This window comes from Nannospalax galili, unplaced genomic scaffold (assembly GCF_000622305.1).
Source record: "Nannospalax galili isolate Female #2095 unplaced genomic scaffold, S.galili_v1.0 scaffold668, whole genome shotgun sequence".
Classification (NCBI taxonomy): Eukaryota; Metazoa; Chordata; class Mammalia; order Rodentia; family Spalacidae; genus Nannospalax; species Nannospalax galili.
The window spans coordinates 1,179,471-1,201,312 of NW_008358090.1; the positions used below are offsets into that span (position 1 = coordinate 1,179,471).

The window sequence follows — 21,842 nt, forward strand, 5'->3', positions numbered from 1 at the left end:
CATAGTAAACTGAGGGTCCATAGCACCCCACACTGTTTGTCAAGTTCCTCTTGCTTAGAACATGACCATGGAGAGAATGGATACAGAGACACAAAATGAAGAGAAACTTTCCCCAAGGCCCGGGCAGAATGTGAAGTATTTTTTGTTTGAGACAGACTCTCACTATGTAGACCATGCTGGCCTCAACTCATAGAGATCCCCCCTTACTCTGCCTCTCTAGTGCTGGGATTAAAGGCATGCACTACCATACCTGGATAAGAATGTAAAGTACAAATAAGCCCGACTGACACTGGATATAAAATTTCAGGGGGTAAAATCCTACAATAGGTAAAACTCCTTATGGAATTGACTTTTCTCAGGCCTGGTGATAGCCAAAGGCTGGTCAGAGACAATATTTCTGCTTTTTGGGAATGTGAACTTGTAGGGTGCCAGAAGCCTAACTATATTACATACGAACATGTGATTAAAGTACCACTTCTAGGAAGTATAGGGTGGCTTGGGATGGCAGTGCATGAAGACAGGAAAAAACTATGCTAGCACCAGAATTCTTTGTGTCTAAATACAGTCCTGGGTGCATGTGCTTGAGGATGGTTAGATGGCCCAAAGTACCTGTGTGTGTGTGCACGTGTGTGTGTGTGTATATATATATAGATATATATAATTTTTTTTAAAGTTATCTTTTAGTACCTGTATTCTTAGGTTCATTCATTCAGCTTTGGAGCCCTGTTCTGAGTGGGCTGGAATCTCCGGAAGTGGGACAGAGTCTCAGAACTTCCAGTTGTACTTATCCCCCAGAGCTGAAGGATTGAGGAGAGCAAATAATAGTAGTCATCTGCTTTGCTCCTTGTCCAGCTTCAGGGGTGTGACTGTCATGCCAGTAAGCAAACCTGGTTGATCAAAACCACATTGGCTATCCCAGTCCCCTCAGTGTTCTAAGTTCCCATCAGGTCTAGTCATATTTGTTCCTTTGAGGTATGTGGGACTCTGCCAGCAGATGATGGCCTATCTCAAGTGCCTTCCGAACCTAACTCTGCTCTTCCAAAACTTGTATCCCATTCAAACGTAGAATCCCTGTGGAGAGGACAGGCTGTATCACCTAAGGGGCTCATAGTACCTACATTGCAGGGAACATATGGATGGCCAAGTACCTATTCTCTTAGGACCCTGCCTGTGGTGTCTGCAATGTCCCCTGATCCTGGGGCCCAGCACAGCTGGCTAGGCTTGAAAGCAACAGGTGAGATGATGAATGTTCTGGCTGGCATCCCTGGCTACTCCTATGGGACAGGAAAGTGGGGAGAGGGAGCAGGGTGGGTAGGCTAGAGCAGGCCTCAGAAGTCTCCCCAGGCCTTTCCCATCAGGAAGCACATCCTGTTAGTGTCTGGCTCTGTGGCAGGGCTGCTATTTGTTGCAGTTGGCTACGCCCTCCTGCTCACCAAAAACAGCCTCAAAAACAACCATTTCCTCTCTGCTGAGAGACAGGGAAACGGGAGCTCACACATACATGCATTCACACATTTCCTTGCAGCAGGCACTCTGCTTTCCAGGTCCTGCCCTTTGTGGCAGAGGCACCAGATTGGGGTGCAGGCAGCAGAAAGGTGGCCAAACCCATACCACTTCCACAGTCTTGTTCCTCTGATTGGAGTGGCTTCCACAGCTCGTTCTAAGGAACGTGATTCCCACACTGTGCCTACCTCTTGAGTTACTTTCTGTTTTGTACTGCTGCAGGCAAGAAGAGGCACTGTGGACACAGCCTCCCTGGCCTCTGTTCCAAAGAAGAAGGCCCACTCACAACTCTGGATTCTCTCTGGTGCCCCAGATTCCTCCGTGGGATGGGCCTCTTGGCAATCAGCTTTAGCACAGGCCTGTCCCTGCTACAAGTGCAGGAGGGAGGATAAGGCAGGGCCGTGAGCAGCTCACCTGGACCGTCCCATGGGCTTCTCCCCACACCTCGGACATTCCCATGTGTCTGGCTGGAGCTGCTGCATAGTTTCCCAAGGATGAGTGGTGATGTTCTCTAGCCACCCCTAGTAGCATCTTGGCTCTCCCTGGATGCACAGCAGCTGACTGGGACTTGGGATTTTTTTCCGAGATAGACAGCACTGGCAGTCAGCTATGACTGTCCAGAAACTTGTGGCCATAGCTGTGCTGGTGGCCCTTGTTTCTCTCATCCTCAACAACGCGGCAGCTTTCACTCCCAACTGGGTGTACCAGACGCTGGAGGATGGGCGCAAGCGGAGTGTGGGGCTATGGAAATCCTGCTGGCTGGTAGACAGAGGTCGAGGAGGCACAAATCCTGGCACCCGAAATGAGCAGGTGGACACACAGGACTGTGAGGCACTTGGCTGGGGCTCTGAGTCAGCAGGTTTCCAGGAATCTCGAGGCACTGTCAAACGTAAGTCTGCTTATTTTTCTGTCACCTTATGTTGGTTAGATGAGGAGAAGTTGCACTTAGGCTGTTGGTGGGGTCAAAGAAGATTGGCCTTATGTCCACCCTGGAGGGCAGTGCTACCTGACTCTCCTGCTGGGCCAGATTCTGCCTCTGGCTTTTTTCACTTTATGTGGTTGAAGGCATTCTCTCTCTGCCATTGTGCGTGGCTGAAGGATGAAAGATGCTAATCAAATCAAATCCAATCAAATCGAGGAAAGACATTTTTCTTTGGTTGAAAAGAAATATTACTAATAAGTAAAATGAGAAGTGTAAGCACATGTGGGTGAGTTCTGACTTTATTTCCAAGGTGGTCAGGGCTTTTAGGGCTGTGACAGCATCAAAGGAGACTGGCTGGGAATGTGTGGGAGATCAGTGGAGGCTTGTGATGACAAAGGGCAGAGTGGAGGCTCAGAAGGATAGAGTGCTTCCTGCCTCCTGTGGCCTTCTCTTTTCCCAGCTATCTTGTCCTAGGGTCTATATACTGCCATGGAAGTTGGGAACTTAACTTTAAAATGGCACTCAAGTTTGAGGGTTCAGGAAAAAAAGGTTACATAAATACACTTGTTAACTAAAATAGTCATGCTTATATGACAGCCTCACAAAACTGCCGACAAGGGGTCTCGATCATAAGTACAGTTTCTACTACAAACCAGCATGGAGGCTTAAGGTCAGATGGCTGCCATCTAGAAGACAGTACTGATTTTTAGAAAGCATGACACTTAGGTGGGCATTTGCTCAGTGCTCTCAGAGGGTCTTCTGAGTGATATGCCCAGTGCAGCTACCACCTATCAGCCCTGTCCCTGATCAGCAGAGGACTTGCAGCCCAGGCAGGGCTCATCTCCATCTCATAGGTAGAGACACTGAGGCCTTACAATGGGACAGGGACAGGTCAGCCTCTCTTGGCCTTGAGAGAGAGGGAGTAATAGGCTCTTTTAGTTTTTTTTTTTTTTTTTTTTTTTTTTTTTTTTTGTCTTTTTGAGATAGTCTCCCTGTAGCCCCAGCTGGCCTGGAACTCACTATGTAGACCAGGCTGGACTTGAACTCAGAAATCTGCCTGCCTCTGCCTCCTGAGTGCTGGGATAAAAGGAGTGGGCCACCACACTGGGGTTGTAATAGGCTTTTCTTGAGAAAAAGATCAAAGCACATGAATATTTTTAAAACTTCTATGAGCTCTCGTCCTCTTCCGGGGAAGGTATTTGCAGGCACTCAGAATGGTCCAGTGTTTGACATACTGTTGTAGGCTTTCCTGCAGCACAGCCTCTAACAAAACTAGGCTGTCCCAAACCCCTGGTAACAGGATTGTTTACCTTTATACCAAGAAGGTTGGGAAAGCACCAAAATCTGTGTGTGGTATATGCCCAGACAGACTTTGAGGGGTTCGTGCTGTGAGACCTAAAGTCCTCATGAGATTGTTGAAAACAAAAAAACACATCAGCAGGGCCTATGGTGGTTTTATGTGTGATAAATGTGTTTGTGACAGGATCAAGCATGCTTTCCTTATTGAGGAGCAGAAAATTGTGAAAGTGTTGAAGGCACAAGCACAGAGTCAGAAAGCGAAATAACCATAAGGCTTTTCTAAGTAATAAAAGCCACAGCCTATTCTATGAAACAAAACAAACAAAAAACAAACTATGAGCTCTCAGAATTAAAGTATCTTGTGGGAGACCAAAACGCTGAACTTGGGCCTCTGTGTGATGTGTCAGGAGAGCACGCTCCCTCTGAATTCTATGATCATTCTGGCTAAACAGGAAAACTAGTAACCTTGAAGCTCTATCAAGGTTCTCCTGTGGGCTGTGGCTCTGCCAAACCCTGGAGGCCTCAAGCCTTGGGTAGGGGCAGATGTAGGCAGAGGCTCTTGTCCCATGCCTCTCACTGAGCTCTGGGATCAGTTCATTCTGAACTGCAAAACCTCCCAATAGCCCAGGTGTCACTTGTGACTGTGTGTGCAGTGCTGTCTTCCTTTCCCTGTTTTTTGTGCTCCAGCAGGTACAGCCTTGGAGCATCTTGTATAGCCATCTTGTTCTTTCTGTTCTTCTGTTGAGGCCTGTTACCTTAGGCCACTAGGATACACAGGGTCTCCATTGCCTCCTCCCTGCCCATATATGTATGAGGGCATGGTGGCCTTGGATGCTCCTGCCCTGTGTGCCCTGCATCTGCCCTCCCTACTTGTATGATCCCAAGGTTCCTACCTGGCTGAATCTGCTCAGCTTCCTGGACAAAATAAAATACCCTCTAAAACTGGGCTAGTGGTGCATGACTGTAATATCGACACCAAGAAACTGAGTCCAGGGGATCATGAATTAAGACGACAGCATGTGCTACATAGTAAGTTCCTGTCTCAAAAGATGAAAAACCCCTTCTGCAAGTAATGTGGCATTTCTAGGTAGCTGATCCTCAATGACTATATTCAAACAAAAATGTCACCGAGAAGCTTCTTGGGAGTGAATTAATAGGATGAAATTTGTGAAAACAGGCTAAATAGGTAATTTTGAATGCTAACAAATTCTAACACACATTGAGACCAAAATGCAGTAGGAAAAAAAGCAGCCATAAGTCAGCATTTCCTGAGGGGAAGCTGGTCCCTAATCCCCGGGTTAGGGATGTGGACTGTTTGGCTCTGTGCCCAGTGGCCTGAAAGTAGAGATAATGATGTTGGTCTCTTCCTCCTATCTTCTCTCCATGAACTCTGCTCCTCACATGTGCCAACCACTCCAAATCAGCTCATCCACATGGCCAGTGATGCTGCCCTAACCTACATGCACCTGTGTCTCCAGCCTGCTAGACTACTAATTCAGGCCCGTGACACTCACACAAAACACTATGTGACCCAAGAGGGTCCAAAAATCAAACTTCTAGCAAGGGGCAGCTGTGTAAATGCAGCTTCCTAGAGAGGTTGCATTAACTCAGGGGTAATGTCCTTTATGACCAAGCAAAGGTTCTTTATACATCCTCTAACACAGGATGGACATGTCAATCTATGTCACAGAACTGACTGTGTGGCTTGCTCATAATTCCATTCTGAGGAACAGCCTAGGATATGGGGGCAAGGGTACCAGACAGGCTATATAATCCATACTGCACTCTTCACAAGCACCAGGGCATCCTTAGCATTTCTAGATATTGCTGGTGGGGCCATCTGGCAGGGTCATCTCTGCTAACTCTGTGTCCTGAGCTCTTATCTGTAGAGTGCATGGAGTTGGAATCACTCAGTGCTTTTTGACTGCAAACATCCATGGGACCTGCTGACCTGAGATGAAGCATGAACATGTATGCCATTCCATGACATCCTGAAATCTGGTCAAAGGGCTCTCTGCTTCTAGATCTCTTGAGCGCACTGGATGGGGCTGTGGTTCATCCAGGTCAGGCCCAGGCCTCTATGCCTTTCCTATGTCATACTGGGTCTTCCCCAAGAGGGTCATGGGGATTTTCCACCAGCTGCCTATTTTGCTCTGTGGTGCCCAGAGCCTTTACTACTGATTAGGGACTCTCATCACTCTCAGAAACTGAAGCTCAGAGGCCAGGGATCTACCTGACTACCTGAATCCAGGTTCAGTCTCATTCTTGTCATTACTTTCTCTCATTTCTCATATTCATTATGCTTCCCACAGCTTGCGTACTTGGTCAGGGATCCTTAGTCCTTTTACTGATCCTAGGCTTCACATGAACAATGAACATAAAACTGAACCTGACATAGATCAGCTGAACCCTGGGCAGCCCCTGAGTGTCTCCACACACCCTTGTCACTCTGGATACTTGACCTGACAGACTGCTTGGCTAGGCACATTTGTACCATGTTCTTACAGACACATCTATGCTCTGCATACAGGCAGTACAACAGGTGAAATGCCAGGCTCTCAGTAGAGGTCAGCAGCTTCAAAGGGAGTGATTCCTTCTCAACAGGTGGAGCTCTTCAGCATTCTGTGTGTGATTCAAGGGGACTTTACTCAGGTAGGGGCTGGCTAGGTAGCCCAAGGAGTAAGTGACTTTGCTGAGTCTGTCATGGCGTATGGCAGAGCACCGAGTACTTTAAGCTTCCAGGGAGGTAAGAGCCAGCTGAGGTAGAAGACAAGAGGGCATGGCAGAAGGCAGATGGACATGCCAGCAGTCAGTCTGCACTCTCCTTCTGGCTTAGGAGCCAGTCTTTTGGCTTTACTGCACAGACATGTAAACCTACAGCTAACTCTCCTCCCAACTAGTCTTGTCATTTGTTTAGCTCTTTCCTGGCCTTCCAGATGAAGTTTTGGATGCCTGCTAGCCTATTTATGACTGTTAACATTCAACATCACCTAACACCTTCCAATTCTACCTTTAAAAAAAAATCAGGCCAGGTGTGGTGGCGCATGCCTTTAATCCTAGCTCGGGAGGCAGAGGCAGGTGGATCTCTGTGAGTGAGTTCAAGGCCAGTCTGGTCTACATAGTAAGTTCCAGGACAGCTGGGGCTACAGGGAGACCCTGTCTCAAAAAGACCCCCCCCAAAACAAACAAACAAACCAGCACTCTGGAGGCAGGGGCAGGCAGATCTCTTTGAGTTCCAGGCCAGCTGGGGTTACAGAGAGACCCTATCTCGAAAAGACCAAAAAAAAATTATTTTTATGTGTATGATGAGTATTTTGCACCCATGTCACACAATGCCTGTGGAGGCCAGAAGAGGGCGTTGGAACCCCTGGAACTGGAGTTACAGAGGGTTGTTAGCTCCCATGTGGGTGCTGGGAACTGAACCTAGGTCCTCTACAAGAGCAGCCAGTGCTCTTAACCGCTGAGCCATCTCTCCAGCCCCATTTTCTTTGGCATTTTCTCACTATGTAGATCAGGCTGGCCAGGAACTCACAGAGATCTATCCATCTCTGCCTCCTGGATTGGTGGGATTAAAGGTGTGTACCACCATGCCTGGCACTTCTACCATCTTTTAAAGTAGTATCTGTGGTAATCTTAAGTCACAGTTTCTTTTTCTTTTTTTTCAGGCAGGCGCACCCTTTAGCTACAGCTGGAACTCGTTATGTAGATCTCAGAGAGAGCCACCTGTCTGTGGGCTTAAAGGTGTGTGCCACCACACCTGGCTAAGTCACAGCTAAGACACACCTTCTTAAACTGTAGGTTTTCGGGGCTGGAGAGATGGCTGAGTGGTTAAGAGCACTGATTGCTCTTACAGAGAACCAGAGTTCAATTCCCAGCACCCACATAGCGGCTAACAACCATCTGTAACTCCTTAGACATAAAGAGGTTGAGTTGATGTAAGTGGTAAAAACAGCCATTGTAGGAGATGGCTCAGAGAGTAAAGGGTTTAAATGCAAGCCAGGGTTCAGAGCCACAGCACCCATGTAAAGCCCAGGTGGGTGTGGTGGTCTACCTATAATTTCAGTACTCAGGGGGCAGAGTTGGGGATCCCTGGAGCAAGCTGGCTAGCTAGATTAGTCAGCCAGGTGTTGGTGGTGCACACCTTTAATCCCATTACCTGGGAGGCAGAGGCAGGGGGATCTGTGAGTTCAAGGCCAGCCAGGTCTACATAGTGAGTTCCAGGCCAGCTGTGGCTACAGGGAGACCCTGTCTCATAAAAGATCAAAATAAAATAAAATGGATTGGCCAAATTTTCAAGCTCTCAGTTCAAGTGAGAGACCCTGCCTCAATATATATGTTGGAGAGTAATGGAGGAAGAAACCAGATGTCAACCTATGGCCCCCACATGCATGTACAAATGAGTACATGTGTACCCTACTCCACATGAGCCAACACATGTGCAAACATGCACACAATACACACCCAAACCAAACTACCAAGGCACAGAGAGTCCAGTGTATAAATAACAGAGCATTGTTATTTGTATAAATAACAGAGCATTGTTAAGAATGCCAACCTCCACAGATGGTCAGAAATGTTTTTCCATATCACACACAGCCTGCAGACAGGGCACCCTGCAGAAGCACATAGAAATGGGCTTAGCGGGCTGGAGAGATGTCTCAGTGGTTAAGAGCACTGACCGCTCTTGCAGAGGACCTGGGTTCGATTCCCAGTACCACATGGCAGCTAAGAACTGTTAACTCCAGTTCCAGGGGAATCTGAAGCTCTCTTCTGACCTCCGCGGCACTGTACCACACATGTAAGTGCACTCATATACATGCAGGCAATACACTCATACACATAAAATGAAAATAATAATAAAAATTGTACAACATTCTAGGCTTTACCTGGGCCATTCCCACATATATATATATATATTTTTTTTGGTCTTTTTGAAAAAAATTTTTTTTTAAATGGGCTTAGCTTTGTGCACAGTGTGTGGTCATCACAGTCAGGCAGGCTGTGAAGGAGGGAGAACAGTTAACAAATCAAAAGAACTAGCTATCTGCCTGACCCCCCTGCTGCCACCTTAACTATGGGAGGTGAGGGCAACTATGCCCTGATATCCCACTCCCTGGGCCTTAGCAAGTCACACCATGCTCTGAGTCTCACATTACAGCTCAAGGGGATTTCCACTATTCCGACTTTCCAGTCTCTGTTACTGTTCTTTCTGCATCCTTTTAGAGTCCAAGACCACATTCACTCACTCCAAGGTATACCTATACCTTGAAGAATGTGCCCACCTGGCTACTTCATGTCAGGAGTCTTGAGCTGTCAGGCTCTAGATTCACCTCTTGCCCCTTTGTTATTAAAAGATTTAATTGCCAGGGCGTGGTGGCACACGCCTTTCATCCCACCACTCTGTGAGTTTGAGGCCAGCCTGGTCTATATAGTGAGTTCCAGGACAGCTGTGGCTACAGGGAGACCCTGTCTCAAAAAGACCAAAAAAAAAAATTTAAATTTAATTAATTAATTTTTGGTCTTTTTTGAGACAAGGTCTCCCTGTAGCCACAGCTGGCCTGGGATTCACTATGTAGACCAATCTGGCCTCCATCTCACAGAGATCCACCTACCCTGTCTTCAGAGTGCTGAGATTAAAGGCATATGCCACCATGTCCGTAATTTTTAAATTTTGTGTGTGTGTACGTGTGTGTCTGAGTAGATACATGTATGTGCAGGTCCCTTCAGAGAGGCATTGGCTCTCCATGGTGCTGTAGCTGCAGGCAGTTGTGAGCTGCTCAACATGGGTGCTGGGAATTGAACTCTGGAAAAGCAGTACTGAGCCATCTCTTTGGCTCCTGCATTAAAAATTATTTTAAAAAATTATTAGTGCATATGCATGTTATGTGCCTGTATGTGTATGTGTGCAAGCATGTGTGTGAAGATCAGAGGTCAACTTTCACAAGTTGGTTCTTTCTATCTTTATGAGGGTTCTAGGGATCAAACTAAAATCACTAGGCTTGTATGGCAAGTGCTTTCATCTGCTGTTCCATCTTGCCAGGTCTTAATTCCTTGCCCTTTAAAATATTATGCAGGTCTCTAGCCGGGCGTGGTGGCGCACGCCTTTAATCCCAGCACCCGGGAGGCAAAGGCAGGTGGATCTCTGTGAGTTCAAGGCCAGCCTGGTCTACACAGTGAGTTCCAGGTCAGCAGGGGCTACAGGGAGACCCTGTCTCAAAAAGACAAAAAAAAATTACCCAGGTCTCTTAGAGTCTCTAGTGATCTGGGTTCTGTTTCATGGTTATACTGAGGATTAAAGAACTTGAGCTTTCTTTCATCATAAGTGAGGCCCACTAGAGGCCACTTGCTTTACTATGAGTAAAGCAGGAGAGAAGCAGCTGCTAAGGTACCCAATATGGACAAAGGTTCCAGTCAGTGGTGACTGCTGTCCATCTAGCAGCATCTCTCTCTGGTTGAGTCACCATGCACATCAGTCACCATGTACATTTGCAGAGCTCTTCACATTTGCAGCATTTATACAAGGTTCGCTAAAGTCTTTTTTTATTTTTATTTTTTGTTCTTTTGAGACAGGGTCTCCCTCTAGCTCTAGCTGGCCTGGAACTCAGAGATCTTTCTGCCTCTGCCTCCTGAGTGCTGGGATTAAAGGCATGTGCTACCACACCAGTCTAGATTCACTGGAGTTTTAAAGCTGCTTATGCTACCTTCAGGTTGGAGGGTACAAGTTGGAAAAGCCTGGTATCTAGAAGGGCCTCTCAAGCTCTAAATGATAGAGAGTTCTCTGCAGACGAAGTGGCTCAAAACACAATGGGCAGGATAGGCTGACTCTTGGTGGCAGGAAGTGGCACAAAACCCCTGGATGATACTGACTCTGTAGCCTAAATATAGACATGACCTGTAAGGAGAATGAATCACAGACACCATCCTGCCTGAAGATGGGGTGGGGCACACAGGGGTCAAGGCAGAGATGGCAGTCATATGGCACAGGATCCCAAGAAAAGTCTGTGTTCTGTTCACATGAGATGGTTTTTCCCACATTGCCATAATGGCCTGAGAAAGGCCTTTAGGAAAGAGGGCTTCACTTTAGGGTTGACAATGTGGGGTCTTAAATAAAGCTTAACACCATCCTATATTCCTACTGGTCCAACATGAAGAGAAGTTTTTTCTCATCCAGGGTTCCTCCAGGACACTGATATTCACCCCTCACCTCTGTGGAGGTGACTGTTGGATAGGTTCCAAGAATACAGTTAGGGCCCAGGAAGTACAAAGAGGTCTCTGGTCATTTAGAGGAGACTTCTAAGGCCTGACTTGAGATGGTTGGCTACCAGCCAATCTCTGGCTCCCAGTTGGGTCACCAGAGAGGGTGACAGGGAACTTGAAAGGCTGCCTTTGGTGTGTAGTGAGAGGAGTCTGAAAAGGTGGGACTTTGGAAAGGGGATGGATAGTGGGGCGACAATGAGAAAGTGATGGATATCATAGGCCTAGGGCAGAGGCCCATCATGTGTCCAGGGTACAGAACTCACAGGAGATAGGAAGAGAGGCAGACACTGAGGGCTTTGAGATATTCTGTGAATTCAAATTGCATTTCAATAAATATTTAGGTCAAACCAAACAGAACTGCTGATATTGGCAGCAGTGATTCAGCCTGTCCTCTCCCCTATGTTGCCCCAATGAGTACTCTGTGAGAAGTGTGCCAAAAGATCCACAAATCTCTAGAAGTAGGGCTTTACTTGCTAGCTCCTCTCACTCACACAGAGGTCAACTGTCCAGTGTATAAGATGGTCAGCCTCCATGCTTTCCTTGTTTCCATCTTGGCCACAGAGGAAATCACCCCAGAGTACGGGTCCTTCAGAGATCTTGGAAGATTATGTTCTTTCTTGCTTAGTTCTTATTGTTCTGATTATGACATTTGATAGAACCCAATTCTGAAAATCAATCTTTCAAACTCTGGGAAAAGTAAGTACCTCAAGTCTTCAAGGCCTGTTTTGACCTGAACACTTATTTGCAACAGGTTTGTAAATCGGAACTTCCTAACTACTGTTATATCACAAGTCATGGAAATGTGAGGCTGGGCTATGGCACAGTGTTCCTACTATGTCCGCTCTTGTTTCTGGTAGTATCCACTGACAGACTTGTTACTGATCTGGAGCAACCTGTGGCTTGGAAGTATCAGCATGCTGGTGCACCATTACCTCATCAAGACACAGTGTGTGGACTTGGGTATGAGGTTTAATTTGGGGAGAACAAGGTTCTCTGCCAATCATAGTCTCCTCCCTCTAACTGCAACTCTGCCTTGCCTGCCCTACTGAGACCAGGGTGTAGGGTAGGCAGAAGGTTGAAGTACCACTCTGGATGCTGGGCAGAGTGAAGGATATATGGACCTGAAGATAAGAAAAGTGGGGTGGGGGCCTTGGATTTAGCAGACCCAGGTCTGGTTCCTTCTCTAGTTCCCCACCTTTTTTTGGTCTTTTTGAGACAGGGTCTCCTTGTAGCCCCAGCTGGCCTGGAACTCACTATGTAGACCAGGCTGGCCTTGAACTCACAGAGATCTGCTTGCCTCTGCCTCCCCAGTGCTGGGATTAAAGGCCATTAACCCTAGCACTGGGGAGACAGAGACAGGAGGATTCCTGGCCAGCCAGTCTAGTTGAAATGATGAGCTCCAGATTCAGTAAGTGACCCAATTTCAGGATGGGCATGGTGGCACCTGCCTTTAATCCCAGTACTCGGAAGGCAGAGGCAGGCAAATCTCTGTGAGTTCAAGTCCAGCCTGGCCTACATAGTGAGTTCCAGACCAGCTGGGGCTACAGAGAGACCCTGTCTCAAAAAATAAGGTGGAGAGAGATAGAGGAAGCTACCTCAAGTTGATCATTGGCCTCTATGTGTATATCAGGCAAATGTATCTCATACACATGTGCATACACATACATATGCCATATATATAGACTCAAATCACAGAGTAGGGTCCAGCTCAGGTGAGATGTGACTATTGCAGCCAGGCTAGGCCCGTGAGGCATTCTTTGTGACTAGAAAGAAGACAGGGCAGCATGAAGGCTCCAGGTTGGGTGAGGTGCTTCTAGAGAGTTCTGTTTAAGAGAAGATACTAGCTGCTCTTATTGCTTTTTCAAAGGCCTAAGGGAGGCCCAGAAATGGAGTGGCTATTGCTGAAGGAACACCTGGCTTGGCTCTTCACTGAGTGGCTCACCATACTGACCACCTGCCTTCCCTCCCTCTTGGTCCACAGTACAGTTTGACATGATGCGTGCTTGCAACCTGGTGGCAACAGCTGCACTTGCTGTGGGTCAGCTCACCTTCGTCCTAGGGCTGACAGGCCTGCCCCTGATGTCACCAGAGTCTCAGTGCTGGGAGGAGGCCATGGCTGCTGCATTCCAGCTGGCGAGTAAGTACCCAGGGCATGCAGAGTGGCCATACTGTGCCTCCCATAAGGGTGGCAGACCTTTTGGGGTTTTCTGATATCATAAGGGGGCCTTGGGTAGTCTGATGCAGGGTTGCAGGTTGCATCTCTAAACATGGCCATAGACATACTTTGTGGTCATCCCCCCAGTGCTGGGGGCAAAAGCAAGATAGAAATCTGCAACTCAGGCTGAGGACTACACCATTTGGTTTTTTACTTGTCAAACCCTTTTCATATTAAAGGTGGCTCTAGCATTTTGAGGTAAGGTGCTCTGCTTTTCCAAGTCTACATAATCAGTACCACTTCACCCTTTGGGATGATTAATGTTTATGCTCTTGCTGCCAAGTTGAGACAGCTGGGGAAGAGGTGGCTTGTGCTGGGCAGAGGTGAGAGAGCCAGCCCCAGCCTGATTCCATCCTCTCTAGATAATAGTCACAACAGGAGGTCAGGGCTTGGGCTTTTGTTCTAAGCCAGCCTTCCCAGGGCCATACCCGGGCTCAGTACAAACCCTTTCTTGTGACCAGTATAGGAGAAGCTTATCCTAGCACGTTATATACACAACCTGAGTGGACAGCAGGTACCTGCCCATGCACGCACACATGTTCATATTCTAGAGGTAACACAGATGTAGATCATAACCTGGCCTTACATGACATGGAATCATCAGAAAGCAGAGCTGCCTCTAAACACTGGATCAGACACCCACCTACGCACCCAGTGAACTGGGGGATACTGTGTACAAGATATGACATAGTGAGAGAAAAAAGAAATGCTTTTTTTAACGGGTCGGAGTGTGGCACTGCCAGAAATAACCCACAGAGTTGTTCTGGAAGGAAGTAGGTAGTGGAAACCATGACACCTGTCCAACTGTGACCCCCCACCACCACCACCAATGACCTGGGAGTCTCACTTCTCCATCCTGTGGGCTCAGAGTTTTAAGAATCATGAACAACACAGTGAAGTTCAAGCTTCTTGCAGCTAACTGAGGGTAAGTCAGCACTGTGGTCTCTGAACAGGTAGAAACAAGAGGGCCAGAGTGTGGGGCACTTTTAGCTGACCACTTGCCTTTCCCTCTTGGTGCAGAAGGCCAGCCATTCCTAGTGTCCAAAGTATACTTCCAACAGAGGAAATGGCAGGAAGCCTGACGTGAATCATTCTAGGAATAATGGATCCTGGGCCTTTATCTTTCTTGAGAAACAGTTTCCAGAAAGAGGCCAATGGGTATTTATATGCTATAGAATGCCTGGTGGGAATCAGGAAACCCGGTAACCCTGAATGCTAAGAATAGTGTGGTGGAATGGTCCTGGTAAAGTCACTTCCCTGTGTCTAGTCAGAGGCAGGAAGGGAAGAAGAATTGTGAAGTGTTAGTGGAAGGACACAGGGCTCAGTAGCAGGAGAGCTGGAATTGTATCTTGGTTCTATCAATGGGACTATGAACCAATTACTAAGCCAGTTGCAGTTCACCCAGCTGCAGTTGGGCTGATTTCTGTGCCTCCCATGGGTATGAGAAACATGTAGATGTGATGGAGGATCAATCCTGTCCTCTTCCCACCTCTACCACAAACAGTACAGCACTGGGCACTTTTCATTTTCTTTTTTTTTTTGGTCTTTCTGAGACAGGGTCTCCCTGTAGCCCCAGCTGTTCTGGAACTCACTATGTAGACCAGGCTGGCCTTGAACTCACAGAGATCTGCCTGCCTCTGCCTCCAGAGTGTTGGGATTAAAGGTGTGCACCACCACGCCCTGCCTAGCACTGGGCACTTTTTAGGGAAGCGTCCCACTTTGCCCTCAAACAAACAGTTCCTCTCTCTTACTGAATCAGAGAGAGATGTGTACCTATCTGAATCCAACCTCTCAAGAAGGAAATGGAAGATTTTTAAAACATCATTAAAAAAAGCTGGGTTAGGGGCTGGAGAGATGGATCAGCAGTTAAGAACACTGGCTGTTCTTGCAGAAGACCCAGGTTCAAATTCTAGCACCCACATGGCAGCTAACGACTGTGTGTAACTCCAGTTCCAGGGGATCCGACAGCCTCTTCTGTCCTCCTCGGACACTGCATGACATGGGTGCACTTACCTACATGCAGGCAATACATGTATACACATAAAAATAAAAATAATAAAATATTTAAAAAAAAAGAAAAGCTGGGTTAAAAGAGGACATCTTGGCGGGAGTTTAAAAAAACAATAGTTCTTATCTGTGGAAGTTACTTCTAGTGTGATAAACAATCTGATCACTGTCTTTCTTATTAAGTATCTTTGGGAGTCTTATTTGGAGTCATTAGAACTAGTGTGGGTTTGCTGTCAAGACTGACAGCTGCCTCCTGCAAGTGCCTGTTTCATGAGAAAATGGTATTGCTTCCAAATACTACACAAAAAAATCAAAATGAGGAAAACCATCTTATTAACTGAAATCCCAGTTGTTTTTCAGTAGTCTTGGGAGGATGTGTCAAGGTCCTCTTGAGGTTCTGAGGAGGCAGTGCGCCCTACTCTGGGTATTTCTCGCCAAGCACAATCTCTGGAAAGGTTAGACCAGTCTCTGTCCTAAAATTCTCTAATAGCTGGAGGCTAGCAGAAAAAGCCAGAAGAGCAATGGGCAGTGCCTCCACCCATTTTGGGCAGCTTCTCAAGCCTCCCTGGCTGCCTTGTCTGTTCAGCATCTGACCATCATCCCTGACAGGTCTGTTTTGCCCAAAAAGGAAATGCATTTGGCCTGTTTAGACTTGTTTCATTGACAAACAGTACAGAAAGCAACTATGTGCCTTTCTTCTATCACATTGCTAATTTTAGAGCTGGGTTTTTTCCTGTGCTTGGGTCTGTTTTAAAGCCAGGGAGAGACTACAGGGCGCCAGGATGTCCTGTCACAGGACGAGGAAACGCCTGCTATTACCTGTTGTCAAGTGAACCTCAAGTCCCAGTGTGGGGGTGAAGTGGGTGGGCAAGAGGAAAGAAGATGCTAATGAAAAGAGGAAAGGAAAGTATATGGAACTGACTGAGGAGGCTGGGAAACCCTGGAAGCCAGCAGGAGAAGCAACAAATTAAACGGTGGGCTCCTTGTTTACCCTACCAAGAGATGGGCCTGTGTGTTCACTTGCTCTTCACTCTATATTCATCTCTGGGCACCAGGACCATGTTCAGCACCACCCTGGACTGGTAAAAGAACCATTCTCCTGCAGAACTGTAGGTCTGAAGGACCCCTCCTCAGTGATAACAGGACAGCCATGTGAAGCTGTTGCTTTCATGGATCATCAGCAGTCTCATATGGTTTTACCCTAATATGCCCAGTAATGGTATTTCCAATATCTGCCAAAAATTTTCCAATTCTAATTTCATTTTACCTTGAAACTGGAAAACTTCCTTTCTGTCCCTTATTCCACATGCTTCCCCAGACTTTAACACTGAAGACCCTGTGAAACCCCACACCCACCAGCCCTGTGAGTATGCCTGTCAGAGTCAGGTTCAGCATAGTTAGAGAAGTGCCTGCCAGAGTCTTGGGGAGACAGGGTGAGGAGGTGGCTCTGACAATGTTTCAGCCATTACCAGGCAGCTCCACATAGGTCATCTTGTTCTGTCTTCCCACTTTTTCCCATTCTCCTTTTTCCTTCTTCTTTTCTCTTTTTGCTTTCTGTAGTAACTGGCACAACACAGATAAAAAATGCTAGGGTTTCCCCACTATCTCCTTCCCAAAGCTCATTAGTGATGATCAATTATCAGCCCATGGAGATGCAGCATATAGACCCTCCCAGAACACCTGTGCACTCAGGACCCCAGCAAGAGGGTCAGTAATAAGAGGCTAGACCTACCAGTGTGGGTACCTGTGAGGCCAACTCTGTCCTCACAACATCTGAGTCCTGAGCAGGTTCTAAACATTGGGCCTGAGTACTGTCTTCTCGCCTCTCCATAGAAGTCCATGCAGTCGGTGGTACTGGGCAGTTTTTGCTCTGCCTGCTCTGTATGCCTTTTTTCTACTTCCTATGTTTTCTTGATTTCCTTTCTTTTCATTTTGCTTTCTCTTTCATGGTCTGGGGTCTTGCTTTTTTGTGGTTCTGGGTATTGAATCCAGGGCCTTCCACATACGAGGCAAAGCTATACTCCCAGACCTTTTCTCTTTTGTTATACAGCTCAGGCTGGCCAAATCTCATCATGTAGCACAGGCGGAAGAGGGAAAGCAGCACTGAATGGGTCAGGGCAAGTGGCCTGTGAAGGGAATGGCCTGTGTGGCCTCTCACTTTATACCGACACCAAGTAGCACCTGGAGCCAGTAACTGGGGTAGGTTCACAGCTCTGTTCAGGAGGTTCCTCAGCCCTCCATGGCTTTTGAGGACTTCCAAATTCTCTCAGAAAGTGTTCCAGCTAATGCACTGGTTCTGGCACAAGTCACCTGGGTCCCACACTTGGTTCTGTCCTTTATCTGCTGCTAAGATATTTGATGAATCTCTCCATCCTGTTCCATCTGTATGTGCAATGGGACACATGACCCTTTGATCCACAGGTATACTGTCTTTAAGATGTTGCTAGTGTTATCACTTTAACTCTCCCCTAAAGTTCTGTGATGATAACCACACTGAAGAGACACCATCTCCAAAGTGTGTCCTCTGTATCCTTGACTGCAAAATTTGGGCTATCCTGCCAGGTACTCTGGGTGGGTGATCTATCCTTCTCTCTAGAAGTCTGTCAACTCTGCATGTCTCTAGAGTAGCCCTCCTGCCTGCTTCTCTGGTATTCATACAAGTGTGGTCTGATAATATTCTCAGGCAGTAATGATTCAGTGGCTACAAGGAGCTCTGTACTAGGCTCAAGATGCATACTGAAAGGGAAACTCCTCTGCCATCACTGGAGACTCTGGCAAAACCTTTTTGCCTAATGGAGTCCAATGTGAGGACTCTGGCCATGCACAGAGTAAAGCTGGTGAGGTCATCACCATCTTCTTATTCATGTACCTGTGGCACTCTCGATACATGCAAGGACTTATGGCATCCTCTCTATAGAATGCTAGGCTTAGCAGGTTCTCCTCTTTGTCTAGGGAGCATAGAGATGGGAGCTGGAGGTCTCAACAGATGATGATGTGTAACTCTGAAAGCCATGCTGCTCACTTACTTCCGCCTTTAAAAAAACAGTTTGGTTGGGTAGAGAGATGGTTCAATGGGTAAAAGCACATGCTACTTCTGCAAAGGATCTGGGTTTGGCTCCCAGCACCCACATGGCAGCTCACAACTGCCTGTACCTCCAGTTCTGGGGGCATCTAACGTTCTTTTCTGGCCTTCATGGGCACTGGGCATGCTGGAAAAACATTCCATACATGCTGGAAAAAACATTCAAACACATAAAAGAAAAATTTTTTAAAAAATTATTTTTTGGTCTTTTTGAGACAGGATCTCTCTGTAGCCCCAACTGGCCTGGAACTTGCTATGCAGACCAGGCTGGCCTTGAACTCACAGAGATCCGCCTGCGTCTGCCTCCCAAGTGCTGGGATTAAAGATGTGTGCCACCACACCCAGCTCAAAAAAATAAAATGTTTTTAAGTCTCTCTCTCTCTTTTTTTTTTTTGGCTCTTTTTGAAACAGGGTCTCTCTGTAGTCCCAGCTGGCCTGGAACTCAAAACCAGGCTGGCCTTGAACTTACAGAGATCTGCCTGCCTCTGCCTCCCAAGTGCTGGGATTAAAGGCGTACACCATTATAGTTTGTATAACCCTTTTCTAACTCTCTGGAAAGTGGTAGTACATAGCCAAAGAAGTACCAATCTGTCTTCTTGATGCCCAAGGACAGCCTGGAAACGGTGGATTACACAAGTTATCCCAGTCTTTATTCAGAGTTGCTTTCAAGGTGGCATCTAGGGTTTTCTCTTCTCTGACAATATTTCATTTTTCTTGTGGTAGACAAGCTTTTTTAAAATATTATTTTTATTTTGTGTATGAATGTATTGCCTGTGCACCTGTGTCATGCAATGTCCATGGAAGTCAGAAGAGGACATTGGATTCCTCTAGAACTGGAGATACAGATGGTTGTTAGCCACCATGTGGGTGCTGGGAATCAAACTGGGGCAAGAGCTGTCAATGCTCGTAATTGCTAAGCCATCTCTCCAGTCCCGGTAGACAAGTTCTTTACCACTGAGCTACATGCCCAGCCATTTCAAAATTTTTAAAAATTTCACTTCATGTATGTTATTTGTTTTTTGAGACAGGGTCTCCCTGTAGCTGCAGCTGTAGTTCCCAGTCTGAGAACTTATATAGAACATGCTGGTCTCTATCTCACAGAGATTCGCTTGCTTCTAAGCGCTCGGATTAAAAGCACATGCCACCACGCCTGGTGTACTTCATGTGTTTTGAGATAGTCATGTTATAGGATCCAGGATGGCCTAGAACTTTCCATGTAGTTCATGATATCCTGGAATTCACTATATAGTCCAGACTGTCTTCAAACTGTATTTCTTCCTGCCTTTATCTTCTAAGTGCTAGAATTACAGGCATGCACTACCATGCCCAATTGAGCCTTTGACTTTTTGAGACAGTTCTTGTTATATAGCTTAAGTTGGCTTCCAATTTGTTATAAAGCTTAGGTTGACTTCAAAGTTACAATACTCCTGTGTTTATCTCCTGAGTACTGGATTACCTGATTACCAGCATGATCCATCAAACCTGGTAAGTAAATCTTTTATGGAAGTTTACCAAGAAGTTTTGTACTAGTTTTTCTTTTCCTAAATGAGTGAATTTGTACTTGTTCATTTCTGACTACTTACAGTTTGACTTCTACAGCTTAGCCCCTGCAAAGCCTATCTATAAACTGACATGTTTTACTGCACACACTTATTAGCCAATGGATGTTAACATTCACCAAGACCATTTCCAACACTGACTCTGAGTTATTCTGTCTCTTGGCTTAGCCAGTGTGAAACCCCGTCAAAACCTGCCAGAGCCTTTCCAATGTAATACATGTTGGTTTCCCTGTTCTGGAAATGATAAAGTTTTTCTCTTTCTTTCTTTTTCTTTCTCTCTTTCTTTCTTTCTTTTTCTTTCTCTCTTTCTTTCTTTCTCTCCTTTCTTTCTCCTCTCTCTCTTTCTTTCTTTCTCTCTCTCTCTCTCTTTCTCTTTCTTTCTTTTCTTTCTTTCTTTCTTTCTTTCTTTCTTTCTTTCTTTCTTTCTTTCTTTCTTTCTTTCTTTCTTTCTTTCTTTCTTTCTTTCTTTCTTTCTTTCTTTCTTTCTTTCTTTCTTTCTTTCTTTCTTTCGTCTGTCTTTTTGAGAGTCTCCCTGTAGCTCCAGCTGGCCTGGAACTCACTATGTAGACTATGCTGGTCTTGAACTCACAGAGATCCACCTGCCTCTGCCTTCTGAGTGCTGGGACTAAAGGCATGTGCCACCATGCTGGGCAAAAGTTTCTTCTTGTGATTGCAAAAATCATGAACATACTCAGGGATGCTTATCTTTTTTTAAATCTTATTCATCTTTATACCCGCATCCCAAATGGCACCCTTCCATAGCCAGGGCTGCTTATCTTGATTTCTTTTTCTTTTTTTTTTTCCTTTTTGAGATGGGGTCTCTGTAGTTCCCAGTATCCTTAACAAACTATCTAGACCAGGTTGGCCTGGATTGCCAGTCTCTGCCTCCTGAGTGTTGGGATTAAAGGCATATGCTAGGCTAGCTTGGATTCTTGAGGCTGATGTTGCCAGTCCTTTTACAGTCAGGGGGTGGTAAACATTAACTGAACTGACATCTTGTGAGCTGGTAAGAAATTTGATGTTTTACTTAGACTTGGAATCTTGTCGTGGGAAAGTATTTTTGGTTAGACTTTGGACTGGATAGTTTATTTTTCTGTCTACTTTGTCTAGTCCCTAAGCACCAGTAGGCATCCCAGTCACACCTGTCTCTCTTTCCCTTCCTTCTTCAACTGAACCACTTGAGAGCTTCAGGCTCCGGTAGAGGCACATGATCACCTGTCACTCACTATCTCAGAACTTTGGATCAAAACTTGCCCCATCTCATGTAGTACTGGTTCTCCCACACAGGGGTTTCAAGACTAGTGATGAAAGAAGTAAAGGCCTGGCTTGCTCATTTTTCCTTGCTGCATACACATGTTGGACATACCAACCCCAGCGGTGTTTGCAATTATCCCTTTGTCACTATGTTCTTTAGAAGCCAGTCATGCCCGATCTAAGGCACAGGCACTCTGCTTACTCATTTTTGCCTACATGAGGAGCACGAGGGGTCAGTCCCAGCATCTTTCTTCGGATGCCACCTGTGTGTATGTTTGATAGTCATTCCAAAAGGAAGGCCTTGGTGACAGAAGCTGAGGCCCCAGGAAGAAAGCAGGAAGGAAGAAAGAGAGGAAAGGGGACGCTCTCTGCTGTGTTAGAATTCATACCGCCCCGGGGCGGCCAGCGCACAGGAAGAGGCTGTTTGCTTTGGCAACACAACTTCATAGAGATGGAAGTGATCCCTTGTGCAGAACACAGTGCTTGCTGAAACACTTCCCTTTAGCTGGTTTCTGGACAGACTCCTTACATCACTGAGAAGTTTTGGGAGAGAAATCTTTAGGGGGAAAGGGCAGTGAAAAGAAAGATAGCCTTATTTTAGGGGTGGTGAAAGTAGGAACTCTGAGTTGAAGCTAGCCTCAGCTTACCTGTCCATCTTTTCCAAGCTGGTCTTACCTCTCCCAAGCCAGTAGGTCCTATGAATAAAACCTAACTTTGTTTCAAAATGTCTGTAGTGCAGTATGC

General features: G+C 46.4%; 2 protein-coding genes and 1 pseudogene across 4 annotated transcripts in view; 2 read left to right on the forward strand and 1 right to left on the reverse strand.

The window, feature by feature from the left end:
- The window catches only part of Ift140 (intraflagellar transport 140), a 107,983-nt gene that overhangs the window by 23,409 nt on the left and 62,732 nt on the right, over positions 1-21,842 (reverse strand). The window lies entirely within an intron of this gene.
- The window catches only part of Tmem204 (transmembrane protein 204), a 46,272-nt gene that overhangs the window by 6,354 nt on the left and 18,076 nt on the right, over positions 1-21,842 (forward strand). Inside the window, exons 2-3 of one of the 3 annotated variants that reach the window (XM_008856180.3) lie at positions 1,726-2,392; positions 12,963-13,118. In XM_008856180.3, coding sequence (XP_008854402.1) covers positions 2,113-2,392; positions 12,963-13,118 — 436 coding nt within the window. In that variant the 5' untranslated portion in view covers positions 1,726-2,112. Of the gene's footprint in view, positions 1-1,020; positions 2,393-12,962; positions 13,119-21,842 lie in introns of those variants that run through there. The other 2 variants (XM_029557767.1, XM_029557768.1) reach the window with 2 other exon arrangements.
- On the forward strand, positions 3,463-3,990 carry LOC103752422 (annotated as a pseudogene).